The 26,251-nt window shown below is 44.7% G+C and overlaps 1 protein-coding gene across 2 annotated transcripts in view; it reads right to left on the minus strand.

Moving 5' to 3' along the window:
* The window catches only part of LOC147612290 (sodium/hydrogen exchanger 1-like), a 47,434-nt gene extending 21,183 nt beyond the window's left edge, over positions 1 to 26,251 (minus strand). Inside the window, exons 1-3 of one of the 2 annotated variants that reach the window (XM_086782901.1) lie at positions 26,080 to 26,251; positions 25,782 to 25,955; positions 25,511 to 25,629 (exon numbers count right to left, since the gene is read on the minus strand). In XM_086782901.1, the coding sequence (XP_086639027.1) occupies positions 25,511 to 25,629; positions 25,782 to 25,955 (293 nt within the window). In that variant the 5' untranslated portion in view covers positions 26,080 to 26,251. Of the gene's footprint in view, positions 1 to 25,510; positions 25,630 to 25,781 lie in introns of both variants that reach the window. The other variant, XM_086782900.1, reaches the window with a different exon arrangement.

Genomic DNA, 26,251 nt, shown 5'->3' on the forward strand with positions numbered 1-26,251 from the left:
CTACTCATGTTGTCACAATAAATGACAACAGCTCTATCCACGGGCTCACTCATATCACCAAGTAGCTTCTAAAACCAAGCCGCCATAGCAACGCCTCTGTACTCTACCTTTGTACTCAACTGTTTCTTGCTGCTCCAACTCGTAGCAGCACTCCCAAAAGAAAACATAAGACCGTTGATAGATCTCTTGTATGCAACACTATCAGGCCAATCAACTTATGTACCACCATGTAGCTGTATCTCTATGCCAACCTCATCGAAAAATCCATAATCAACTGTGGACTTTATGTACCTAAGAATCCGTCTAACCACATCCACATGTGGCTTTCTGAGTACTTGCATAAATTGACTCGCAAGTCCAACAGCATAGCTCAAGCCTGGCCTAATAATGGTCATGTAGATCAAGCTACCAACTATGCGCCTATATATAGTGAGGTCCTCCAAAAGCTCATCTATATCTACAAAAAGATGGCATTGATATAGGCTTACAGCCTGTCATGCCATACTTGGACAACATGTCCAAGCCATACTACCTCTGTAACAACAAAATGCCATGAGGTGATCTCACTACCTCAATGCCCAATAAATATCGTAGCTCACCCAAATCCTTCATCTCAAACTTCTGCTTCAAAAGTCTTCTGATATTATGTATGTCAACATCACTATCACCAATGATAATCAAGTCATCCACATAAATGACTAATAGCATGATCCCTCTGTCTGTCTTTTTCACATAAAAAGAAAAATTTGCATTAGCCATCTGAAATCCAGTTGTCACCATTTGGTCCATCTCCATTTCTGGAGCCACTTCTATGGGACTGTCACTCCATAGAGCGGCCAGATTTGTGCCATGTTTACATGGGGCCAGGCCAGTGTCCCATGTGAAAGGGCCAGTTTTATGGTGTCACATGGATGGAAGCCAGATCAGTGCCACCCGTGTGCGACCAGTGTTGCGTCACATGGACGGGAACCAGTTTCGTGTCACCCGTGTGTGATTTGCTTTGTGTTGTATGGACGGAAGCCTGTTGGTGTCACCCGTGTATGGCCAGGATGGTGTCTTACCTATGGGACTGTCATTCCATAGGAAGACCAGGACATACTTATTTATATTTATCGCGCTAGTTTTGTGCCCGACAGGAACCTCTTGTACAAGTTTCGTGAAAGGGAGATTTCGTCCACTATTTGTGCACATGCATTTATGCCTGCATGCATAAATTTGTTTTTGCATAACTTGTTTGCGTGTGTCTGCCTGCTATGCCATGCCAATACACTGGACGAGGATGCCCCCAGTGTACCGTGGAATGTTCTTTGTTGACTTGGTGGTGTGGCGTGTGAACAGGTGGTACGTATTTTCATTTTCCCCTTTTTAAAAGGTAAAATCCATAAACTAGAGTAAACCTTAATTTTTTATGGCTAATGTGTTCACACACATTTAAATTTGGGCTATACATTTACTTTCTAGCGTGGGTGACCATAAGTGTTAATTATGTATTAAGGTTTTATAACCTTTGATAAAGGCTTTTTCATGGAACATTATTCAAAACTGCCCACGTGTGAGGTTGGTGGCTTCTTTCTCTCCATCGCCTACAGCCTCTTCTATCCATCGCCTGGTTGCTGTACTCGCCTGCTGCCCATGCCAGTACCTACTGTACCCACCTGTAGTACCAGCCTGCTGTACCCGCCATACAGCCCTGCTGTCCACGCCTGTACTAGCCCTGCAGTACCCGCCACACAACCCTGCTGCCCACACTTGCACCTGGCTGCCCACGCTTGTACCTGCTGTACCTGCTGGCTGCTCGTGTACCTGCTGTACCTGCTGGCTGCCCATGTGAACCTATTGGCTGCCCACATGTATCTGCTGTGGCTGGTTGTATGTGCACACGTGTGAAGTACCTAATGTGCTTGATTGTACTTGCTACAAATTGTACCGGTTGTATCTGGATTGCACTCACCGTACCAGGTGCTCTCGTATTATTTTTCTCATTTGTATAAATCTGAAATTTGCTAATTTAAATTCAGAAAATGCTATAAGTTGTGTAGTGCAGGAGCATGGCATGTATATGCTGACCATGTTCAGGAAATTCTTCCTGGTGTGGCTAGTATATTTCCCTGTGTGGTGTTGTTAACCGCGCTCTCAGAGCTTCTGAGAACCAGTGAAGGTTAGACTCACCAAGGAATTTGGAAGCAAAGCTCATTGGGGAGAACCAGGCCACGTTCCCTCCGCGGTGTACCCTTGGCCTGCGTTAGTACGGGCGTGCCTGTTGGTGCACAGTCCCGGAAGACCAGTGAAAGGCAGATGTCCACCCAGTGAAGGTGGGAATGAGCCTGTGATTTGGGGCTACTCCGACCAACACCTCTTCATCGACTTGAACCAGTTCTATTTGGTTGTTTTCACTCCATTGTGGAGAAATCTGGCCTGTCAAGCCCGTGACACTTGTACAAATATAAATACTCCAAGAAATACAAAAAGTATTGAGGGGGGGGGGGGGGGGGGGGGGGGCGGCCCTTTCCAGCCCCAGTGCTGGTGTCATTTGTATTTTCAATAATTTCCAGTATTTGTGTTGCTGATGTTGTTTCCATTGTTTAATAATAGTTAAATTAAGTGTTCTAAATATGTGTATATTGTCTTCCGATTTGTAGGCCTCCTGTAGGGAGCGGTCACATTGGTATCAGAGCCCGGTCGTCTCTCTTTCTCAAGAGGAGACACGGAGTTTTGAGATCAGAAGCAAGCACGAACACTTAATTCAATGGACAACCAGGGCAACCCATTGAAGTGCCGAATTCGAGTGGCCAATCAAGTGCTTCAGGGGATTTCGATGCATTGCATGGAAGGCATAAGCCTCTTGAGAGAGTCTATGACAGTGCATATATGGGACAACCATCACGTGGTAAAGAACCCATGCACAAGGAAGAGCCCAATGCATTGAGGGCTGAGTTGGAGCACATGAAGAGGCTCTTGCAGTCAAAAGAGCAAGAGCTGAAATTCTTGCATGAGGACCCCCATGTACAAAGTGTCATAGAAGCCAAGAAAGCTGATGCTATGGTGGACATGACTTTTGAGTCTATGGCTCGAGAAGTGGGTAAGAAGCCAAGGGAGTTGGCACTCTCTTATCTTATCCGCAAGGGTGACTTTAAAGAGGGAGAGGATGGACAGCTTATGTTCAAGAATCCACCCCGTTTGCAGCATGGAGACCCAGCCTCTCAAAGGTTGAGATCATACTTGCATAAAGAAGAAGTATCGGTCACCTCTCGCCATGCATCCACTTCTCATCGCACAGGAGGAAACAGATTTATGCATACTCAAGGCCATTTGGATTCTAGGTATGTACATCATGGAGACAGTGGTCGGCATGCAAGCCAAAAGACCTTGCCTATTGAGTTGTCTCGTGGCGAGACAAGGCATTTCTCAGCGAGGTCACATGCAGTGGGGCCACAAGAATCAAAGACCCATGTCACTTTGGCTAGTGGAACACCTATCATTGCCCATGAAGCTCATGTAGAGAGAGCTGCCCCGTTGGATAAGGGGAAGAGAAAAAGAGAAGAACATGTACCACATCCCAAGAAGCTCAAGGAGTTCAAAGCAGGGGACAAGTCCGTGAAATTTGATGCCTTTCATGGAGAGTATGATGCCTCTAAGGTGCTAGTTTTTGTGGCACAGTTTGATATTGCTTTTAGTGATAAGGACTTCACTGAGAAGTCCAAAATTCGTCATGCAAGCATGTTCTTGAAGGGGACAGCTGCCCATTGGTGGATCACTGAAAAGACCACCAAAGACCCCATTTGCACTTGGAAAGAGTTTAAGGACAGATTTTATGCCCAATTCTTGCCTCCTAATGCGGAGCAAACTCTCACCCACAAGTGGGATAGACTTGAGCAAAAAGATAATGAAAGTGTGCAGCACTATGTCAATAAGTTTTGGAAAGTGTTACTTGAGGTAACTCCCTTTATGCAAATCTCCGAGGATGAAAGAAAGAGGAAGTTTCGCTCCGGATTGCAACCAGCTTATCGTTCGGACATTGAATTGCAACCAGCTTATCGTTCGGACATTAAATTGCACCCGAAACACACTCTGCAATAGCTTATAGCCTCTGCTCTCTTGCTACGGAACAATTGGTGCTCAAAATTAAGCAAGATCAAGGGGGTTCTAAGGGGAGAGAGAAGGCTGTCCCAAACCTGCAAAAAGGTGGACAACCACCTAAAAAGAGCTTCCGGGAGGTCTAGAAGGGAGGTAAAGCTGAAAATACCTCATCCAAGGATCATGGGCCAAAGAAGAACAAATTTAGCTTGACCCCCGAGCAAAGGGAGCAATATGCAAAGGAGGGGAAATGCTTTTCTTGTGGCAGCAAAGAGCATATGTTTAGACAATGCCCTAACCGCAAACCAAAGCATGAGGACAAGCAAACCAAGGCAAATGTGCATGCAGTTCCCGATGTGCAGGGAAACACAAAGCATGATGAAAAAGAGAGGATGGTATGCAAAGCATGGGATCAAATCAAGGATCAACCCGCTCTATTTATGTTTGATGATTGTGCAACAGATAACTTCATCTCTATTCAGATGGCAGCCGCCTTGGGTATTGAGGTTGAGGACATGGGGCCTCAAATTGAAGCAGAAGCCGCCTTTGTTGGTAAAGAGATGCAGGTTACTCCACTTATTGGGAAGTTGCAAGATCATGAAGCAGGTTAATGAGCTTTTGGAGAAAGGTTTGGTTCAGCCAAGTTCCTCACCTTATTGCTCTCCCGTGCTTCTTGTTCAAAAGAAAGATGGGTCATTCCGCATGTGTGTGGATTATAGAGCTCTAAATAAGCTCACCATCAAGAATAGATTTCCAATCCCGCGTATTGATGACATTTTGGATAAGCTTGATGACTCGACTTGTTTCAGCCGTATTGATTTGAAGAGTGGTTATCACCAGATACGAGTGGTGCCACAGGATGTCCACAAAACTGCATTCAGGACAGCTTTTGGATTGTATGAATTTTTGGTGATGCCTTTTGGTCTCACCAATGTCCAACCACATTCAATCGTATGATGGATAGGATATTCCGACCCCATCGAAAATTCATAGGTGTATTCTTTGATGACATCTTGGTTTAATCCAAGAATAAGCAGGAGCATAGGACTCATTTGGCCACAGTGTTTGAAGAGTTGCGAAGCATAAACTCTTCATCATTAATGCCAAGAAAAGTGAGTTCTTCCTTTCAGAGATACATTATTTGGGTCACATTGTATCCAAGGATGGTGTAAGAATGGATCCTGCCAAGATTGAAACCATTTGGAATTGGCCAGACTTGCAAAATGTACATCAAGTACGTAGTTTTCTGGGGTTATGTTCATATTACAGGCGCTTCATAAGGCATTTTGCTATGATAGCCACCCCTCTACATGATCTCACGAAGAAGAAAGTCACTTTTAAATGGACTCCAAAGAAGCAGGATGCCTTCTCGCAACTCAAGAATGCTATCATATGTGGACCCGTATTGATTGTTCCCGACTTGCAAAGGTCATTCATAGTGGAATGTGATGCTTGTGGCGATTGTATAGGGGCTGTCCTAAATCAAGAAGGTCATGCAGTTGCATATGAGAGCCGTCGATTGCATGATGCCGAGCTTCATATGGATATCTATGAGAAAGAGCTCTTGGCTGTAATTCATGCCTTAAAGATATAGAAACATTATCTTCTTGGGGCTGAATTTGTAGTCAAGACAGATCATCAAAGCTTGAGATACTTTCTATCTCAAACAAAGCTTTCGGAGAAGCAGATGAGAATGGCAAACTTTCTTTCCATGTTTCATTTTCAGATTGTATTATGTTTCAGTGGCCTCTAATGGGAACTTATCTGCCATGCGAGATTTGTATCATTTGGATGCTGATTTTGCCATATATGGACTGATTTGATGGCTGGTCACTCACATGCCTCTTATGTGATCAAAGAGGGTTATCTTATGAAGGATAACTGCTTATGTGTGGTGAAGGAAATGCGTCCAAAGGTTATGGAGGAATGTCACGCTCCACCTTATGCTGGTCATAGAGGTATCATGCCTACTACACGCATGATTGAGAGATATTTCTTTTGGCCAAGCATGCGTAAAGACATTGAGGCATATGTACGTGCATGTCTTACTTGCCAAAAGGTGAAATTTGACAGGTAAAAGCCTCGAGGTTTGCTTCAGCCATTGTCTATTCCCTCGCAGCCATGGGAAAGTATTACTGTGGACTTTATTATGGACTTGCCTAGATTCCAGCATGGGAATGATGCTATTTGGACCATTGTGGACAGGTTTAGCAAGCAAGCTCACTTCTTGCCCGTCAAGAAAACCATTAAAGTTGATCATATGGTGAAGCTTTTTCTTGCTAACATCTTCAAGCATCATGGTATGCCTAAGTCCATTGTTGGGGATAGAGATCCCAGGACTACGAGTCTCTTCTGGAGGGCTTTATTTGATAGCATGGGCACTAAACTTGAGTTTTCATTAGCTTATTCATCCCCAAACGGATGGCCAAAGTGAAGCTGCAAATTCAGCCGTGTTGGATTTGTTGAAGTGTTATGTGGCAGATCAAAAGACTGCATGGGAGAAGTATCTTCCACTTGTAGAGTTTGCCCACAACAACACAATTCATGCCTCCACGAGAAAGGCCCCGTTTGAGATTATTTATGGCAGAGTGGTCTTGCCACCCATCCTTTGTACAAAGGATGAGATTTTTGCAACTGATGAGTATGTGCGTGACTTGGATGTAGCCTTTGCTCAGGTGTGGACAACCATTGCAAGGTCACAAGATAAGCATAAAAGGGCTGCTGACAAGCATAGGAGAGACATGCAAGTCAAGGAAGGTGATTGGATATTGCTGAAATTTGAGAAAGCTAGGCTTTGGAAGAGGCCAGGACGAGAGGGATCAAATCCAAAGCTTTCTACTCGATATTATGGACCCTTCCAAGTGATTGACAAGATCAATGAAGTGTCCTTCAAGCTTCCTTTACCCAGCCATTGGAAGATTCACAATGCTTTTCATGTGAGTCTTTTGCGGAAGTATGTGGGGCCAGATCCAGAGGAGACTGTCACAGAAGATCCGCCAGAAGTTGATGAGCTTGAGGAGATCCTTCAGCCAGAGCAAATTGTATTTCACAAGGAGAGAAAGTTACCACATGGGAAGCTTTCCAGGAGATACCTTGTGAAATTTAAAAATTATTTACCAATTGATGCAAAGTGGGTAGATGAGGATTATTTTGTTGACTACCCTCAGCTTCTACAAGCATATCTTGAGGCTTTTCAATTGAGGTCAACTGTTTAGAAGCCTGGGGGAATGTCACATTTGGTCCATCTCCATTTCTAGAGCCACTTCTATGGGACTTTCACTCCATAGAGAGGCTAGATTTGTGCCATGTTCACATGGGGCCAGGCCAATGTCCCATGTGAAAGGGCCAATTTTATGGTGTCACATGGACGGAAGCCAGATCAGTGCCACCCGTGTGCGACCAGTGCTGCGTCACATGGACGGGAACCGGTTTCATGTCACCCGTGTGTGATTTGCTTCGTGCTGTATGGATGGGAGCCTGTTGGTGCCACCCGTGTATAGCCAAGGTGGGTGCCCATAAGTGTTAATTATGTATTAAGGTTTTATAACCTTTGATAAAGGCTTTTGCATGGAACATTATTCAAAGCTACCCACGTGTGAGGTTGGTGGCTTCTTTCTCTCCATCACCTGCAGCCTCTTCTATCCATCGCCTGGCTGCTGTACTCGCCTGCTGCCCACGCCAGTACCTGCTGTACCCGCCTGTACCAGCCTGCTGTACCCGCCATACAGCCCTGCTGTCCACGCCTGTACCAGCCCTGCAGTACCCGCCACACAGCCCTGCTGCCCACGCTTGTACCTGCTGGCTGCCCTTGTGTACCTGCTGTACCTGCTGGCTGCCCATGTGAACCTGTTGGCTGCCCACGTGTACCTGCACACGTGTAAAGTACCTAATGTGCTTGATTGTACCTGCTACAAATTGTACCGGTTGTATCTAGATTGTACTCACCGTACCAACTGCTCTCGTATTCTTTTTCTCATTTGTATAAATCTGAAATTTGCTAATTTAAATTCAGAAAAATGCTTTGAGTTGCGTAGTGCAGGAGCATGGCATGTATATGCTGACCATGTTCAGGAAATTCTTCTTGGTGTGGCTAGTATATTTCCCTGTGGTGTTGTTAACCGCGCTCTCAGAGCTTCTGAGAGCCAGTGAAGGTTAGACTCACCAGGGAATTTGGGAGCAAAGCTCATTGGGGAGAACCAGGCCATGTTCCCTCCGTGGTGTACCCTTGGCCTGCGTTAGTACGGACGTGCCTGTTGGTGCACAGTCCCAGAAGACCAGTGAAAGGCAAGTGTCCACCCAGTGAAGGTGGGAATGAGCCTGTGATTTGGGGCTACTCCGACCAACACCTCTTCATCGACTTGAACCAATTCTATTTGGTTGTTTTCACTCCCTTGTGGAGAAATCTAGCCTGTCAAGCCCGTGACACTTGTACAAATATAAATACTCCAAGAAATACAAAAAGTATTGAGGAGAGGCCGGCCCTTTCCGGCCCCAGTGCTGGTGTCATTTGTATTTTCAATATCTCCAGTATTTGTGTTGCTGATGTTGTTTCCATTGTTTAATAATGGTTAAATTAAGTGTTCTAAATATGTATATATTGTCTTCCGATCTGTAGGCCTCCTGTAGGGAGCGGTCACACCAATGTTGACAAGATACTCTCCGATCTTATTTGACCATGCTCTGGATGCCTGCTTCAAGCCATACAAGGCTTTACGTAACCTACACACAAAATCTAGGTGTGCATCACTCTCGTAACTTGGTGGTTGCATCATGTATACTTCTTGCAAATCACCATGCAAGAATGCATTCTTTACATCCATTTGATGTAAAGACCAACCCTTTGTTGTAGCCATATCAATCAAAACTCTCACAGTTGCCATTCTCACAACCCGGCTAAATGTCTCCTCATAGTCAATGCCATAGATCTGTGCATAACCATTGGCAATCAATCTTGCCTTATACGTTGATTCATCTAAGTTATGCTTGACCTTATACACCCACTTACACCCAATTGCCTTCTTTTTCTTAGGCAAAGGCACTAACTCCCATGTTGCATTTGCATCCAATGCTGCTACCTCCTCATTCATGGCATCTTTCCATTTTTTTATTTCCAAGTGCCTACTCAAAACAAGTGGACTCTAAGTCTTGTATTGCTTTAACCATGTAAGCATAATGATGGTCTATATATCCATCATATCTTAACCTATCAACAGGGTATCTAACCATTTTAGACCTGCATATACCTGGATCATTGCCAGGTGTTCTCAAAACAATCCTGGTTCTCCTTATACCAGGAGAACTACTAACAAAATGCCAAGCTCCTCATCAAGGCTTTGCTCACAGCCACTAGAGTCACCATCCACATACAAGTTACATGTTGACAAATTGGAACATGAAGTACATCTACCAAGTACTTTATTTTCAGATCCTGCATAGACAATGGCATTTTACCAACATGCACAATGAGATGTGCAATTTCATCACCTGTTTCTACATAACTTGGTTTTTCCATTTTCTGCATATCTCTAAACCACTCACCATGACTTGTCATGTGGTTAGAGACGCCAAAATCCACATACCAAACATCTCTAGATCCTAACACATCTCCTGTTATGGAACTGAGCATCTGCTGCATCACAAACAACTGCTCACTTCTCTTATCACCACCCTATTTACTTGATGATGGATAGTTGCCTTGTTGCAACTTTCCACTTTTAATATCATTCTGCTTTTTATAACAATCCTTTGCCATGTGCGTAGGCTTTCTCGCTTGAATTTTCAAAGGATGAATCTCTCCCAATATTCATCTGCTCATGGATGAGAAGAGCAATCAATTCTTGAAAATCAAGAAAATTCTCACGAACTCCAACGAAGGTCTGAAAATGATTGTATTCTTTGCCAAGGCCATTCAAGGTCATGGACACCATATCATCATCATCTACTCGTAATCCAATAGAAGCAAGGACATCTGCAAGCCCTTTAACCTTCACTGAGTAATCATTTATACTTAGCTTTCCTCTGGTCACATTATGCAGCTCCTACTTAGCTGCATCTTCCGAGCTTGGGTGTTTATGTTGTACATCTTCACCAAGGTGTACCAAGCCTTCTTAAGCCTTTGTGCATCCTATATATGCACAATCATAGAATCTGTCACACTCACAGACAACCAATATAACACCTTTCTGACTTTTTCATGCCATGCTTTGTATGCCTGCACTTGTTGAGGGATCGAATTTTCTTCAGCAATCTCCGACTCCTTTTCATCACCTATGATGAACTCCCGATATCCGTTTCCCATAAGAAAACTAGTCATCCTAAACTTCCATGCCTAGAAGTTATTCTTGTCTAACTTCTCACTCATAATCTGTAATAGATTGTCAGACATCTTTATTTGCAACAACTTACCAAATAGTGCTTGCAAAAAAACTTCTACACTTTCAACAAATCTGCAACCTTCAATAGCAGTACTGTAAACCTGTTGTAATGTCATTGTATGTGAGCTAGTCACATACACACACATCCACCAACACCTCCAACACTTAGATTCTCTACACAGACTGTCCTACAACCAAATTTCTGCTGCAATTTTACACCAAACCAGAAATTGAGCATATACAAAAAAAATTGACACTTCACAGAGTGCTTGTAGAAAACTTGAAAAGCCAAAACGGGACCCGAAACGTGCTTGAAACACACAAAATTGTAGTAAATCATGTTAACTATTATGTGTAGTTAACTATATTAACTACACACAATATGGTCTTTTTTCTTCATCCAAAAGGATGTCTCAATCTAAGACAATGACTTCCCTATCTCCCGAAAGCTCTCATAGAGCTACCGAAGATGTTGCTCCAAATCAAAGAGAAAAAGAGATGAAAATACCCTGACCCGTGTACTGCTGCTTTGCTTACCTTGTTCTTGCCTCTTGCTTGCCTCCTTAGCTCTCACACGAACCAGAGCTCTGATACGATAAAGAAAATGCGGGGAAGAGAGAGAGCTTGAGTTCCTTGTAAGCAAACACACACACACAAGAGAGAGATGGATGGCTAAATTTTCTTCTATCTTCTTCTTCTCTATAACCATAAACTAATAAAAGTATATACTATAAGGAAAAGTACTCTCATACTATAACATACAATGGTCGGTCCATAGTGTGAATTCAACTATATGAGCTGGTGCTATAACTATGCTATAACCATAGTAACATGGGACAAGGAACAGGGACGAGAAACGTAACGGGGAATGGGGACGAGGACGGGGATTCCTGGGAACCGGGATCGGGAACGGGGATTGGCATGGGACGGCATACAAAATATGCAATTTTAAGTAAGCACTCATTTAAGAAACTTAACAATACTAAAACAAAGTCACTTTACACTTCCAAAGCATCAATATTAAGTCATACTAGCAAAAAAAATGGGTGTTACAAAAAAGGAGATCGGGCACCCAGGACCCAGTCGCCAAAGGCTAAAGTAAAAGACAAGGGCAAAGGCCTAGGCCCTAACCACGTAAGTGGCATACAAAAAAGAGACTATCACTAGAGTAGTACATATGTCAAAAAGCCTCAAGGGGCATGTTAAGTGCTGGCCTCACGATCATGGGTCCCTGCAATGCGTGCAAGCCCCATAGAGATGTCCTCCACTTGCTCCTCCAACTCCTCGTCATCTTGAGACATCTCCCACTCGGTAAATGCATCAGCTTTTGCAGTTGCACTCTTGCAAAGCATTCGCAAGTTTGCACTCACAAAGACTAGATCATTTGCAAGACGGTTCCTCTTCTTCGATGCAATGTGACTGTATGAGCTCCAAAGTTGCTCTAGGCAAGAGGAACTCACTGCCTGGCTGAGAATGCGAATGGCTAGATGCTGAAGCTCAGGTCCATCCGAACCAAAATCTTCCCACAACAAAGCAGCCCCAACTTTGAAGTGATCATCCTGTGCATCCATGTCTCCATAAGAGCCCTGAAAGCTCCTATACCTGGACAACTGGTCACGGATCTTCCGCCTAACATTTAGGTCAGAGACAAGTCTCCATAGCTTGCTCACCTCTGCGTCACTTTCTTGCCCTTTACCCTGAAACTCAAGGTCCACCACATAGGCTGCTGCATGCAAAGGAGAGGAGTAGGAGTTCCACCTACGCACACATAGGGCACGGATCTCCTCGTACCTGTCCTCATCTGGCTCCAAATCCCTCAGCTTCTCTATCATGCTATCCATAGCCTCATATACCTTGCCGATGCATGGCTTCATACCATCCACAAGCCTCATCAAGTGGACAAAAGGTTGAACCATAGCATCAATGCACTTCACTTTTTCCCAAAAATCAAAGAAAGTGGCAAGATACGAACTCTGCCTCCCATGACTCGACGTCGCCAGATCCGAAATGCGAAGATCCAATGGTCTCCATCTGGATCCGTCGTGCCTCCACATGCTGCCTACTCTTCACGCCACCCTTTGCTCGTTTCTTTGCCTCCTTCCACTCGCGTTTGTGTGCAGTGGGGCAGGTTTCTCGGCAGGATAGCCACCTGCTGCTACATTTAGCCCATCATCGTATGCAAGTTTCTTAAGGTGAGATCTTTTATTACTTAAGATCTCCCTTATTCGCGTCCTTCCCCATACATCCGAGAATGTCGCATGTGGGGGATTCGGGTACCGACTATGTACAGCTTCTAATCGGTGGAGCATCAAGAAGTTGTAGGCAAACCTCGTATCTAAGTATTTGAGGAGCTGACGGCTAGATTTTTTGGAGAATTCATGGCGTAGGAACTGATGGTTTGTGACAAATGTCACTATTTGGCTGCCCACTTGGATGATATGCCGGATCCATGGCAAGTCCCCAATATCCTTCAAGATATTATTTAAGCAATGTGCCATGCAAAATGACACGGTGATGTTGGGGTACATGCTCTCAATGATCGCTCCGGCTGCCCTGTTTGAAGCCTCCCCATCAGCAACAAAGCCCACAACTAGGTCTGGGCCAATGATCTCTATGCCACTAGCCCACTCTGCTGCTAGCACATCAGCACTCTTCCCGGTCCCAGAAGCGTCATGTGAGGCGATGAAGTACATCTCACCGCATGAATATGCGATAGGGCCATGGATGGATCTCTTCCGCGTATCACTCCGTCCATTGGCTATCAGGGACACTCCATTCCTTGCCCATTGTCGCTTCGTGTTTTCTGTTGCTTGCTCCACAAGCCTCTTCTCCTTCTCTAGCAATGTGGTGCGCAAGGACTCTGATGATGGGGGCGTATAGTTTGGACCATACTCCCCTATCTTCTTCACCATGACCTTGAAGTAGTCTGATCTATCCACAAAAAATGAATAATTTAATAACCGATCAACTTCAAAGTTCAAAGTTCAAGTAACTTGTAAGAGGAACATTGTAAAATGATAGATCTTAAGCTAGACATCTTAATTCTTGATTACCTGGCAGCATAGAAAGCAATGTGGTCATGAAAGAAGAAGCGGGCTATGGCCGTATACACCTCTTCCTTCTTCTTGGGGTCCCAACTACCCTCAAGAGTACTTTGCCGGCATGAGTGTGGATGCGGTCGGCATGGAGAAGGATGGTGTTGGGGCCCGTTCTTGTGGGGCGGGTGATGCGCCCGCGGGTGCCGATGAAGTGGATGCACATGGGGATGCCGATGTGGATGCCGAACCTTGGGATGGCCTCACTAGTGTTGCAGGATCCACGGCCACATGCGGCACTCTCCTCCTTGAAAGCAAGGCCTCATGTGCGGCAACACGTTCAAGAAGCCTCCTCCTCGTCTCCGGTGTGACTTGATCACAAAATCGGACCTCATGACCGGGCTCATGCAAGAGGTGAGCTCTCACTTTATCCACCCCACCCGTTCACCTATATGGACATAGCTTGTAGGACCATGGGCGAGAGCCTCCTCCACTTCCGGGATGATCGGAGTTGACCTCTTCCCACCAAGACCAACCTTCGGTCCTCCTTCCTCTATTCGTATTGGAGCCGCCGGAACGAGGTGCGGGGGATGGTCGCGATGAAGATGCCATGGAGGCAAGTGCCAAGGAGGCTTGAGCAATGGAGGTGAGTGTAGGAGAGAGATGTAGGAGAGGCTAAAGCAAGAGGAGGTGAGACCACGAGTGTAGGAGAGAGATGTAGGAGAGGCTTGAGCAATGGAGGTGAGAGTAGGACAGAGATGTAGGAGAGGCTTGCCAATGGAGAGGCTAGAGCAAGAGGTGAGTGTAGGAGAGCAACAAGACTACAAGTGACAACTTGAAATTACAACTTACCCAAGGTCCCAATGCCACTTGAGCCTTGAGGCTTGAGGAGAGCTAGAGCCTTGCTGGGTTGCCCAATGCCCACTTGAGTCTTGAGCCTTGAAAGTTGAGGAGTGTTGAGCCAATGAGCTTTCCACTTGAGCCTTGAAAGTTGAGGAGCGTTGAGGCTTGAGCTTGAGCCTTGCTTGAGCCTTGAGGAGTGTTGCAAGTGCCAAGAGGCAAGAGCTAAGAGGCTAGAGCAAGTGCCAAGGAGACCCGAGGTGAGTCTTGAAGACTTGAAGACTTGAAAGTTTCCTATAGCATGTGCCAATGGGGGCTCTTCTTATAGCCATGGGCCAAGTGGGGAGGGTTGCTCAACGGCTAGGCGCCCAACGGTTACAGGGCGCAACGGCAGACTGGTCAACGCTGCGCATCGGTCAGCTGATCGTCCCGTCCCATTCCATCCCACACGAATCGTCGTCCCGGAATCGCCGTCCCCTTGTTACAGCGTGGGCTCACACGTCCCCTGTCCGTTTCCGTTCCCGCACGTTATGGGACGACGTTCCCCCGTCCCCCACGTCCCTTGTGACTATGGCTATAACTCTAGTACTCCAAAGTGGTTGTCACACAACCTATCATCCACTGGCAACATATCAACCATAATCTCACCAATCATGCCAATGGCATAAGTGCAAAAGCTATCACTCAGGCGTGTCATCAATGTCCGCAGCTAGTTAAGCTCGATATCTCATGAGGATCTTTTCTGTGGAATCAGGTGTTCACTCCATCCACACCAACAACTCGATATGTTTGTGGTTAAGCCTTGAAAAACATCAAAAGCTTTTGTAACTTTCTTAATAGTATTTGTGAGGAAAAAAAGGATGAAAGGATCAAATGTGCGAGAGATCAACTTGCGTATGGGTTTTACCCAACATAGGGATCTCTCGGCACTATGCCCACCGGTTTTGTGTCACCCCCTAGCATTCCGGGGTATCAGGTAGTTTACCAACCCATCACAGGTACTACACCAGTACCAGCTTATGTGCCTACTCAAGGATTTGTGCCTCAAATAGGCATTCCACCTGCGCTAAGTGCCCAGCCTTATATCCCATCTTATGGAGTACCCTCGCTAGGTCCTTCACATGTGCCAGGTATTATTGGTTATTCTGGAGTGACACCTAATCCTCTACCCTTCGGATATGGGTACCAGCCATCTTGGGCCCCACCATCTCCTTCCCTCCATGTATCTATGTCTAGAAATGCTTTCATAAAAAAGACTCGTTTCAATGGGTCTAATTACACCACCTGGGCTAAGCTTATGGAACAGGTTTTCACTTTCCAAGGTTCTTGGAACCTAGTGTGAAGAGACTTGAACCGAAACCCCATCATTGGCACCTCTTGAAGTCATCCGCTATTGGGAAGCTAGGAATGCCACTGCCATAGTGGAGCTCATGCAAGGCCTTTTGCCGGAGTTTCATTCGCAGCTCTAGCAGTCCCCTGTCTCTGACAGATGGGCACACCTTGCAGAGAGATATGTAGCATGTGATCGGACGCGTTGCATTGATCTTGAGAATCAAATCCAAAAATTCACTATTAAAGAGGGGGATGACCTGAAAGTCAAGGTTTTTAAGTGTCGGCGCCTTAACGCAGAGCACTCCACAACTGGCTCTGCCAAGTCTCAGAAAGACCAGGTCATCACACTGGCTCTGCCCCAAATTGGGGGTCGAGAGGGGGTAATGCTCTAACACCTACTCTACAGGGTCCCCCACTAGGGAACCAACAACAAGGCACTAGTACAAATTGGTCTAGGCCTTCTCAGAACCATTGGTCAGGTCGCTCAAGGTCCACTCCCTAGTCAGTATCCTTTGCCACCTCGGAAGGGATGTCTGATTGGTCATCTGTTACACCTCATCTCAGCCCCTCGGCCAATGTTTCTCTGGCCACATCTGATTTAGATTCTAGCCACTATTCCAAAAGGAAGAAGAAACATCGGGCTAGACGAGGCAGTGAGCGTATGGAAGCTTCTAGAATCGATCAACACTGCGGTGTACCTTTTGAACCGGTGCCCTACAGTCGCTGTCCCTCTCACAGGACTCCAGTTGAGGCATTTTATGGCGAGAAACTAACTATTTTCCATCTTCATGTCTTTGGGTGTCGTGCTTACACACACACTCCTAATGACACGAGAGGAAAGCTTGAGCCAAGGAGTGAGTTGCTCATTTTCGTGGGCCACTCTTCTGAATCAAAGGCCTACAAAGTCTTTGATCCAAGATCGAACAAGGTCTTCGTTTGTCCAAACATTGTCTTTGATGAGCAGGAATTACTTCGCCTTCTGCTGCCCATACCACCCGAACAAGAATCTCCAGTTGTGCCACATGAACCCAATGAGTCGACTCTTACTCCACCGCTTGAGGAGCCTTCCTCCTCCGGACAGCCACCTAGGGACCCTTTACCGCGTTGGTACCAATAGACCATGCGGGATTCAGCCATGCTTCCCAGTGATCCCCCCTTGGATGGTCCTTGTCGGTCCACCCGGCTCCATTCTCGTGCCTCATTTGCCTCTGTGTTTTCAGCAAACAATGTGGCACATGATGAACTAACATCGTGGAAAGAGGCAATCAAACAGCCCGCCTAGAAATAGGCTATGGAACAAGAACTCGAAAGCATTGACCGTAATGGCACGTGGTCCCTTGTGGATTGCCATTGTCATAAGAAGGTCATATGGCTCACTAACTCTAGACCTGACATTTCCTATTGCACATCCATCATTGTTGTAAAGGGCACATGAGTAAGTGAAAACTCCACGAGGGCATTGCTCATGTGAAAACCCATTGAATAGCATTTATCATCTTGCATACCCTTTGCATCGCATTCTATTTTTTGTGTTTGGGGTGCATGTGTGAATGAAAACCCAAATGAGCGTTCATGCATGTGAAAACCCCTTGCATTGTGGCATTGATCCAGTACAAGCCGGGAGCCCAAACTCAAAAGATTCTACAAAAGATGAAGAGACGAACGAATGATTTGCATCCGCAACATACAACAGCCGGCTTGCTCCCACACCATACCTTGCTTCACGATCATCAGCAGAAGACCTGTGTTTTCTCAGTCCTGCAAGGTGCGGCCGGTAATGGATGCATGCCAACACCAGCAGGAAGAAAAATGGGTAGGGTGGGAGGGTTTTGTGCTTGAGGTAGTGTAGTATTCCAAAACACATTAGGAGCAAAAATAGAAGGTGAACCAAAAAAGAAAATAGTGTTACCTCCTTGTACACCAATAGTCTCAGAGCGTATTATGCTCCTAGACTCTCCTATGTTCAGGATTACATTACTCCGAGGATCGAGGGTAGTAGTTGGTAGCATATGTTGAATCTGTGCTGTAGAAGTGGACACCCAGTTAGTGTTAGGCACATACGCACTCAATGGTACATACGAACCTGACACGGTCTCCTGTTTAGTTCATGACAATGGATCTCCGAATGACCACGTTGGTACCTGTCCTCCCTAAGAGAATGACCCAAACCAAAGTCCACGTTGTCGGCTAGACTGCGCAACAGGGCTCTCTAGATAAGGCTGGATACCAGGATCCAATACTGGCACGCTGGCTGTAGGAATCTAGATTCTATCTCCCTCTAGACGCGAAGTCTAATAAGCTTGAAGAGGAATGTCGTGATGCAAAAGGTATAGAAGGTGAGTAGGTGTCGACAGGTTGGTCGACTCCCAATGTAAGACCTCGAACAGGGTTTTCCAATGAGTAAGAAGTCACATCCTCCGTGTGGTCTCGATCTGAGTAAGAAGAATCAACTTCTAGTGACAAAGGCTGGTCCTCTAGAATCGCGAGTAGTCGATCCATGCTGTGAGCTCTCAAGGTCTTCAATCCCTTTGCTCACAATAGCTCTGATACCATGTGAGGGCAAAAGGACAAAAGGACCAAATGTGCAAGAGATCAGAGCAAATCAACACAGCATGAAATAGATGTATGAGTATATGAATAATGGTGAATGTAATCCAGTACAAGAGGGCCTCTGATGTGAGGTGACCTTGAGGAAGTAGACTAACGAAGAAGCAAAGACGAAGTCGAAGCAAGAGGCTCGATCGATGACGAAGACTCGCGTTGAAGACAACGGTGGCACTCCGAGTGATGTAGAGGTCGAAAGTTGCAAACGCACGACTGAGAAAACGTAGGTCTTCTGCTGAGATGGTGAAGCAAGGTATGATGTGGGAGCAAGCTGACTGCTGTATGGTGTGGACAAGGTTGTTAGAGGCGTCAAAGGCGTTTGGTACAAGGCGGGTATGGTACGTGCCTCGAAAGACTCGTATTTTTTAGAGACGTTAGAGGCATGTTAGAGGCGTCTATTTTATATATATATGTATATATATATATATATATCACTATATATATATATATATATATATATATATATATATATATATATATATATATATATATATATAGTGATAGATAGATATAATATATATAGTGAAAGTTGATAGAGAGAGAGAGAGAGAGAGAGAGAGACTAGAGTGTGTATGTATGAGCCTTGAGGGAGGGAGAGAGAGAGTGTGTGTGTGAAAGAAAGAAAGCTGTATTAAACGTCTGCAAAAGGCCAAAATGACCTATGAGACCAAAATAGTCCATCCTCATCATCTGGATACATCATCAAGATTCAAGGGTACAAAGTAAAATGAAATGAAAATGAAATGAACCGGTAGAGTATAGAGAGAGCTCCAAAAGTGGGTATAAAAAACATCATCATCCTAGTGTGTTTTTGAACTTTGAACTTCGGGTCTTGAGAAAGGCTTAAGGGAGGGAGGGATAGAGAGTGTGTGTGAGAGGGGCTGCCTTGGGCCCTTAAAGCCCCCGTCTGAAGACTCACACCAGCCCCAAAAAAAAAAAAAAAAAAAGTGGACGCCTCGATCAGGCAGTCGTACGCCTCGTACGCCTCGAAGTGTTAGAGGCGCGCCTCGTAAAAACTATGGGTGTGGATGATGAAGGAGCACCGCGCAGAGTTGGTACAACAGGGGCAACGCCGATGATAGATGATGAACTGCAAGAGCAGGCAATGAACTGTAGTATGGTGTCGATCCTATGAAGTGGAGCACCTCATGCTGAATGGTGTGAAGCAGGGCGCTGCCGGATTGGTGATGATGCGTTGGTAGCCGAGCTGCTACTGTGCGTAGAGGGTAGAGCCGACAGCTACTTGATGATGATAATCGATGTGATGATTATGTGTTTATGGTCAGGCTGCTACAGTGATGATATTTGTTGGTGAAGTTGATGGGAAGGAGGGGCAGCTATATATAGTGTTGGCCCCCCAGCCAACCACGTCGGCCAACCTGGCCGACTTGATAAAGAGCCTTTTTAGGACTTTGTAAGGCCATGAATTGAGGGCCTTTTGGGCGCCCTTTTGGGTTGTTATAGAGGGCCATTTTGGGCCTGGCTGTCGCACAGTATTTTTGTTATGCTTGAGTGAAATGATGGTGTCTAGGATATCTACAGGCCAAGTCATTTTATAAACCCCTAGCAAACTAGGTGGTAGTGCAACAAATTGATCATATGTAATGCTTAAAGCTTAGCAACACTTCACCTTGAGGAGGGATTGCAAGATATTACGAAGATTGAGTGCAAAGCTTGAGGTGTGGATGAAGGCTAGTGTCAAGAGCCTAGACTTTTCCGGTGTGAAAAGGGGTCTATTGGATTTCAAGACGCCCAAATATACATTAATGTACAAGATTTGAGAATGGGGAATTATCCAACACAAAAGATCAAACACCCAAAGCTTGGTCTAGGCACCCAAGATGGTTTCTTGGACACAAATGGGCATTGCAGCTCAAGTGTGCAGGATTTGGGAGAGATCTAGCATTGAAACATGTTTCTACATGGTGCTCACATACATTTCTAATAAGGTGGAATACAAAGAAAGACTCCTAAAATCTAGGAGGGTTACTATTTTTGGACAATCCCCGATGGAAATTCCATTTGCGTCATAATGTCCGTAAGCTAAGGAAATGGGGGGACTTGCTAAAGCACCTTTCACAAAATGTCTACAAGTTTTTTAAAGATGAAGTTTATGGGGGGGAACCATCTCTTAAATTGGGACATAAGGCACAACAGTGGATCGAAGTGAGACATGTGGCCTTTTTCATTATAGCTTTTTCTTGTCATTCTAGCTCATGAGAGCCCCAAATCGACAAATTGGAGTTCTCTCTCTTCATTTGAGTAGGCTCTATTGCTACAAACTACTTTCTGCCATGTTGGTTGCTCGCATTCTTGTCTACAACAATCTATGGAGAGTCTCTACACTACTTCACTTTCTTCTACAAAGGATACTCAACCTCTCTAGCTTTTCTACAGCAGTATTTTTGCTATATCAAGTGTACTTGCCATTGTACTTGCTTTACTTGCCATTGCACTTGCCGTACCAACCATTGTACTTGTTTTACTAGCCATTGTACTTGTTGTACCACCATTGTACCTACTGTACCAGCCATTATACCTGCTTACCAACCATTGTAATTGATGTACCAACCTCTGCACCTGTTGTGCTACCCTGTTCTTGTTATAGCAACATATGTACTTGTTGTACCAGCCCATGTACCTACTATTCCAAATTCTGTACCTACTATACCAGCTCTATTGGTGCTGCGCCGACCTCTTTTGGTTGCCAGTGGTGTTGCTGTCCAACTTGTTCATGGTGGTTGGGATGGTGTCTAAAGCTGTCTGGACAATTCTACACCAGTTTTATACAGCTGCACGAGTTTGTATGTCACTGGTGTTTTGGATTTATGGTATATGTGGAAGTATTTATTTGCTTCAATTAAGTTTTTCTCACACATATGGCATCTTGAAGACCCGTGGTGATAGGGAAGATTAGTATCCTCACAAGAAGAGGTGGTTTACACGCATTCATGGTATTTTGGGGCTTTTTTTAATGATAGCCTGTGTGAAGGGTGAAATGATGATAACAATCCGGCATTGCCCGTGGGGAGAGTAAGGCCCTCAAAACTTGTACATGATATTTTTCTCCTTGGGCAATAAAATACTCCAAGGCTGGGGTCCGCCCATTCCGGCCTCTATGTGGTGTCCGCGATGTGCATATCTCCCTTTTACAATTTTGTGGAATTAAGTGGCATATGTTTAAGGTTGTGGCAAATTTAAGTGTTTAATTGCACGATCAAGTGTTTCTGTGAAAACCCTGCCCCACACGGAGTTACATATTGATATTAGAGCTTTGGCTCTTTCACACTCTTGGGTGAAGACAATCCTATTGGGATATAAACACTGACTGTTAGTGTAGTTAAACATTGCAAGCCTATCCCCCCATGGAAGCTTAAACATACATCATAAGCATGAGCAAAAAAATGTCTAGCTTATGGATATACAAGTTCGTGTAATCTATTTTGGAAGCACGGACTTCATTTTTATGGTTGGACCAATTTGTTGGTATTTGGGTTATTCTATCGAAGCCCATAGCAATCTTTTCTTGACTCATGACGAACTTAACAAGCAAGAGATAAGTACTTTTCCATTGTTTTGTGTTTAGCAAATATGTATTTTGGATAAGTCCTTACCCTTGTATACACATACAAGGAGAAGGGTGAATCGTTTGCCTTGAGTTATTTCAAGGAAACATTCTCAATGGTTGAAAAGCCTGGTATCTATGATATACATGATTATCATATGGATTTATGGCTCCCTTTACTAGGATGTATTGGATTCATGGAGGGCATGACGACCCATGGATTGAGGACTTTGCTATGGATTTGTGGTGGCGACCGAAATGCCTGCAAACTATTGGTGACCAAAATGCCTGTAAACTATGCGTTAAAAAATGTTTATGGAGCACCAAGATATCTATGCTTGTGAGAGATTCTTATCTTCCCACCTCTCCTCCAAGGTGTGTGGTCCGAGTACCAACACTGAGTGCAAGCGGTAGAATGGAATTGGGCCCACCTCTCCTCCAAGGTGTGTGGTCAAAGTACCAACACGGAGTGCAATAGTAGAGTGGACATGGCGCCTGGTTGGCAAGGGACTTATGTATACGCCAAGGGTCACGTGGACTTACACCTTGTTGCCAGGGGATTTTATGTCTATGCCAAGTGTCAGTAGACTAGAATCTAATATGCTGGGGACTTGATGTTTACGCTTAAATCCAGTGGACATTCTATATTTGCGTACACGGTCAATCAGTCTTCTATTTCTAGGCCTCGTATTCGCATGTATAAGCATGAAAGCCAGTGGAGAGTAGCATGCGTTTGACATGACACTAGAGATGGGGGAACGAGGGACTGCTGTGGATTCAACTTGGCGTATGGACAGAGAAATATGATTTGGATATTTGTATTATGGAGACTCATTAGTCTCGCTCATTTATTTCGGCCATGGTTATGATATCTGGACTTATGAGACCGATCTATCTCGCCCATTTATTGGGACATGATTATGATATCTCGACTTATGGGACTGATTTGTCTCACCCATCGATTTGGGCCATGGTTATGATACCTGGACTTATGGAACTGATTTGTTTCGCCCATTTATTTGGAAAATGATTTCGATATTGGTATTATGGGGACTTACTTAGTCTTGCCCATTATTTCGAACATGGATTCTTTCAGTTATATTTGATTTATGAGACTGTCTTGTCTAGCCCACTTGATGGGAAATGATTCTATCTTGGATATATGGCTTAAAGTCTAAGGTTGCCAATAACTTTTAAGAAGCTGGGAGGGATGTCACCAGCTTGAACATTTCCACTGTGAAAGGAGTCTAGTGGATTCCGAGACGCCCAAATATGCATTAATGTACAAGCTTTGAGAATGGGGGATTATCCATCACAAAAGATCACGCGTACGATCTTGGTCCAAGCACTCAAGATGGTTTCTTGGACAAAAATGGACATTGGAGCTAAGTGTCAAGTGAAAAGCATGTATGGCAAGCTCTCCAAGGTTTGGGAGAGACATTTCCAATAAGGTGGAATACAAAGGAACATTCTCCTAAAATCTAGGAGGGCTACTATTTTTGGACAACCCCCGGGGGAAATTCCGTTCGCGTCATTGCATCCGTAAACTAAGTTTATGGGGGGACTTGCTGAAGCCCTTTTAACATAATGTCTACAAGTTGAGATATTTTTAGAGATGAAGTCTATGGAGGGGAACCATCTCTTAAATTGGAACATGTGGCATGATAGTGGATCAAAGTGAGACAAGTGGCCTCACACTTGTCACCTCCGCACCTCTGCTCTCCACTTGTCATTATAGCTTTTTCTTGCCATTCTAGCTCATGAGAGCCCCAAATCTATAAATTGGAGTCCTCTCTCTTTATTTGAGAAGGCTCTATTGTTGCAAACTATCCTCTACTATGTCGGTGTTGTCTACAACACTCTATGAAGTCTCTACACTACTTCACTTTCCTCTACAAAAGGATACTCTACCTCTCTAGCTTTTCTATGACAGTATTCTCACTATATCAAGTGTACTTGCTGTATCGGCCATTGTACTTGTTGTACTAGTCATTGTACCTATTGTACCAACCATTGTACTTGCTATACTAGTCTCTAATACTTGTAGTTGCTAAACCAGTTCATGTACATTGTACCAGCTCTATTGGTGCTGCCTCGACCTGTTTTGGTTGCCCATGGTGTTGCTTCCCGACTTCTTCATGGTGCCTGGGATGGTGTCTAAAGTTGTCTGGGGCTATTCTACACGAGTTTTATAGCTGTCAAATTTGTATTTCACTGGTGTTTTGAATTTATGGTATATGTATTATGTGGAAGTATTTATATGCTTAGCTGAATTTTTCTCACATATGGCATCCTAAAGACCCGTGGTGATGGGGAAGATCAATATCCTTACAGGAAGAGGTAGTTTACACTTTACACACATTCATGGCTTTTGATGATAGCCTATATGAAGGGTCAAATGATGGTTGCATATGGATAATCCGGCATCTCCCGTGGAGAGTAAAGCCCTCAAAACTTGCACATGATATTTCCTTGGGTAATAAAATACTCCAGTCATCCGAGTTGCAGTCAACCACTGCAAACAATGTAAGACTACTAGTGTTGTGATTCTATTAGTAGGGAAGGTGCAACAGAAGACAAGCAAACACAAATGTAGACTAATAATCCTAGCACTAATCTTTGTATTATGAACAATGAATGAAAGTAGAACTGAATGTTTCAAAGTACAAATGATGATCAATCCCCTTCTAATCTCAGCCCAAGTTGCTACTGATTCCAGCTCTTGAAGAAAACACTGGCTGCCAGATCTCTCCCTTGCTCTCCAAATGCTTGTGCTTGAGAAGCCTTGGGTGCATAATGATTTGATGATCTCCATGGCCATGTATGCTCAAGACCAACATCCAGGACTCCAATGCTTGGCCCTCTCGACACACACCATCCTTTGGAACATACTCCATGAGATATATCCTAGGATACACCAAAGCAAAAATTCCGGCCATAATCCATAGAGCTAGGAAAAACCTGCCTTTTGTTAAGACACACCAACCAGCACATCCTCTTGCGTTGAAGACATATCCACTAACATGTCATCCACAAATGAAGGCCCATCCACTAGGATGCCCTCTTAACATGAAGACACGTCCACCAATATGCCCTCCTGAGATGAAGACACATCCAGAAACATGTCCTCTTATGACGCAAATGGATCTAAAGAGTCCTCCTGAACTGGCACAGAAACTGAAGCATCCACCACTGAAGCCAAAGATTCTGTTATGGGCCCAGTTGGCCATAATGGCTTGAGTGTATTTTGAGGCTAGGGTTATACCTAGGGAAGCCCAGGCAGGGACACACAAGGAATAAGTGACGTATGGACGCTTATTGGTGTACCAAACCTCTTCTTGTTCATGTCTGAAACCATGAGCACCTTTTTGTCAGCTCAAGCCACAGGCTGGACTGTGCTTTCCCAAACACACTCTTGATGACTCAAAGTTGAAAAAACCCCCCACCCTGGTGTGCCCCTCGTGAATATGATAAGCCATGCATAGATGTGAAAACAAATAGGCATTTCCAAGATACGCCCCCCCCCCCCCCGCCGGCAAAAAAAAAAAAAAAACGTTTATCAAGATATGTCTCACAAAACAAAAAAAGTAACTTGTATCCCTAGCCATGTCCATACATTTGCTAAAAGACGAGTAGGCATGTGCATACATATGTTGTGATGAAGGGAGAATCGAAGATTCAAATACCCTGCATTGAAGATGATGGGCGGCAAGAGGTAGATGAAGAAGAGCTCCTCGTCGAACTGTAGAATGAGAGAGTTGGTCCCCTGGGTGGCGGCCAAGACAATAACTCCTGTGCACAACCCCTGGTGACAAAAGAGGGCGCCAACAAAAAGATTGCATTTTAGATGGGATAGTAATGAGCAAAATGGTGGGCACAGCGAGGTAATTGTCTTTAAGATGGCATGAAATTAATGAAGATTGCCTTAATAATTATTACCAAAACGAGAGCCATTACCAGAATGAGGGCCGTAATTGATTCGTTCATCCATTTGCTCTCTTCGAGGAGGTGGCCGATGATCATGCAAGAACAGAGGAGGGTGACCATGACCGTGATGGCGATCACCAAAGTGTGGTCACTGGTATCGCCTAGCTTCATGCTCATCGCTGCCATGGCTTGAGAAACGCCCATCTGACCAGCAAATGCTGTGAAATTCAAAACCATTTTGGGCGCCAATGCGCTAGGCACCTCTTCTTCTTAAGCTCCCACACAACACACACACACACACAACAAACATATGCCAAATCGATTCAACCTCTGTTAGCTTAATCACCAACGCGAGAGATTTTTGCAGCACGTGTGTCGTAGATCTGAGGCGATTATAAACTCATGGAAAGGTTGTAAAAACGTTATGCTCACACAGACGCCACACGTGTAAAGAGATGGATGGGTGCTGCTGCTTTTTTTTGCGCAGTGCTTTCAAAAGG

The sequence above is a fragment of the Cibotium barometz genome, chromosome 45, assembly GCF_041138505.1.
Source record: "Cibotium barometz isolate CiBa-2024 chromosome 45, ASM4113850v1, whole genome shotgun sequence".
Lineage (NCBI taxonomy): Eukaryota > Viridiplantae > Streptophyta > Polypodiopsida > Cyatheales > Cibotiaceae > Cibotium > Cibotium barometz.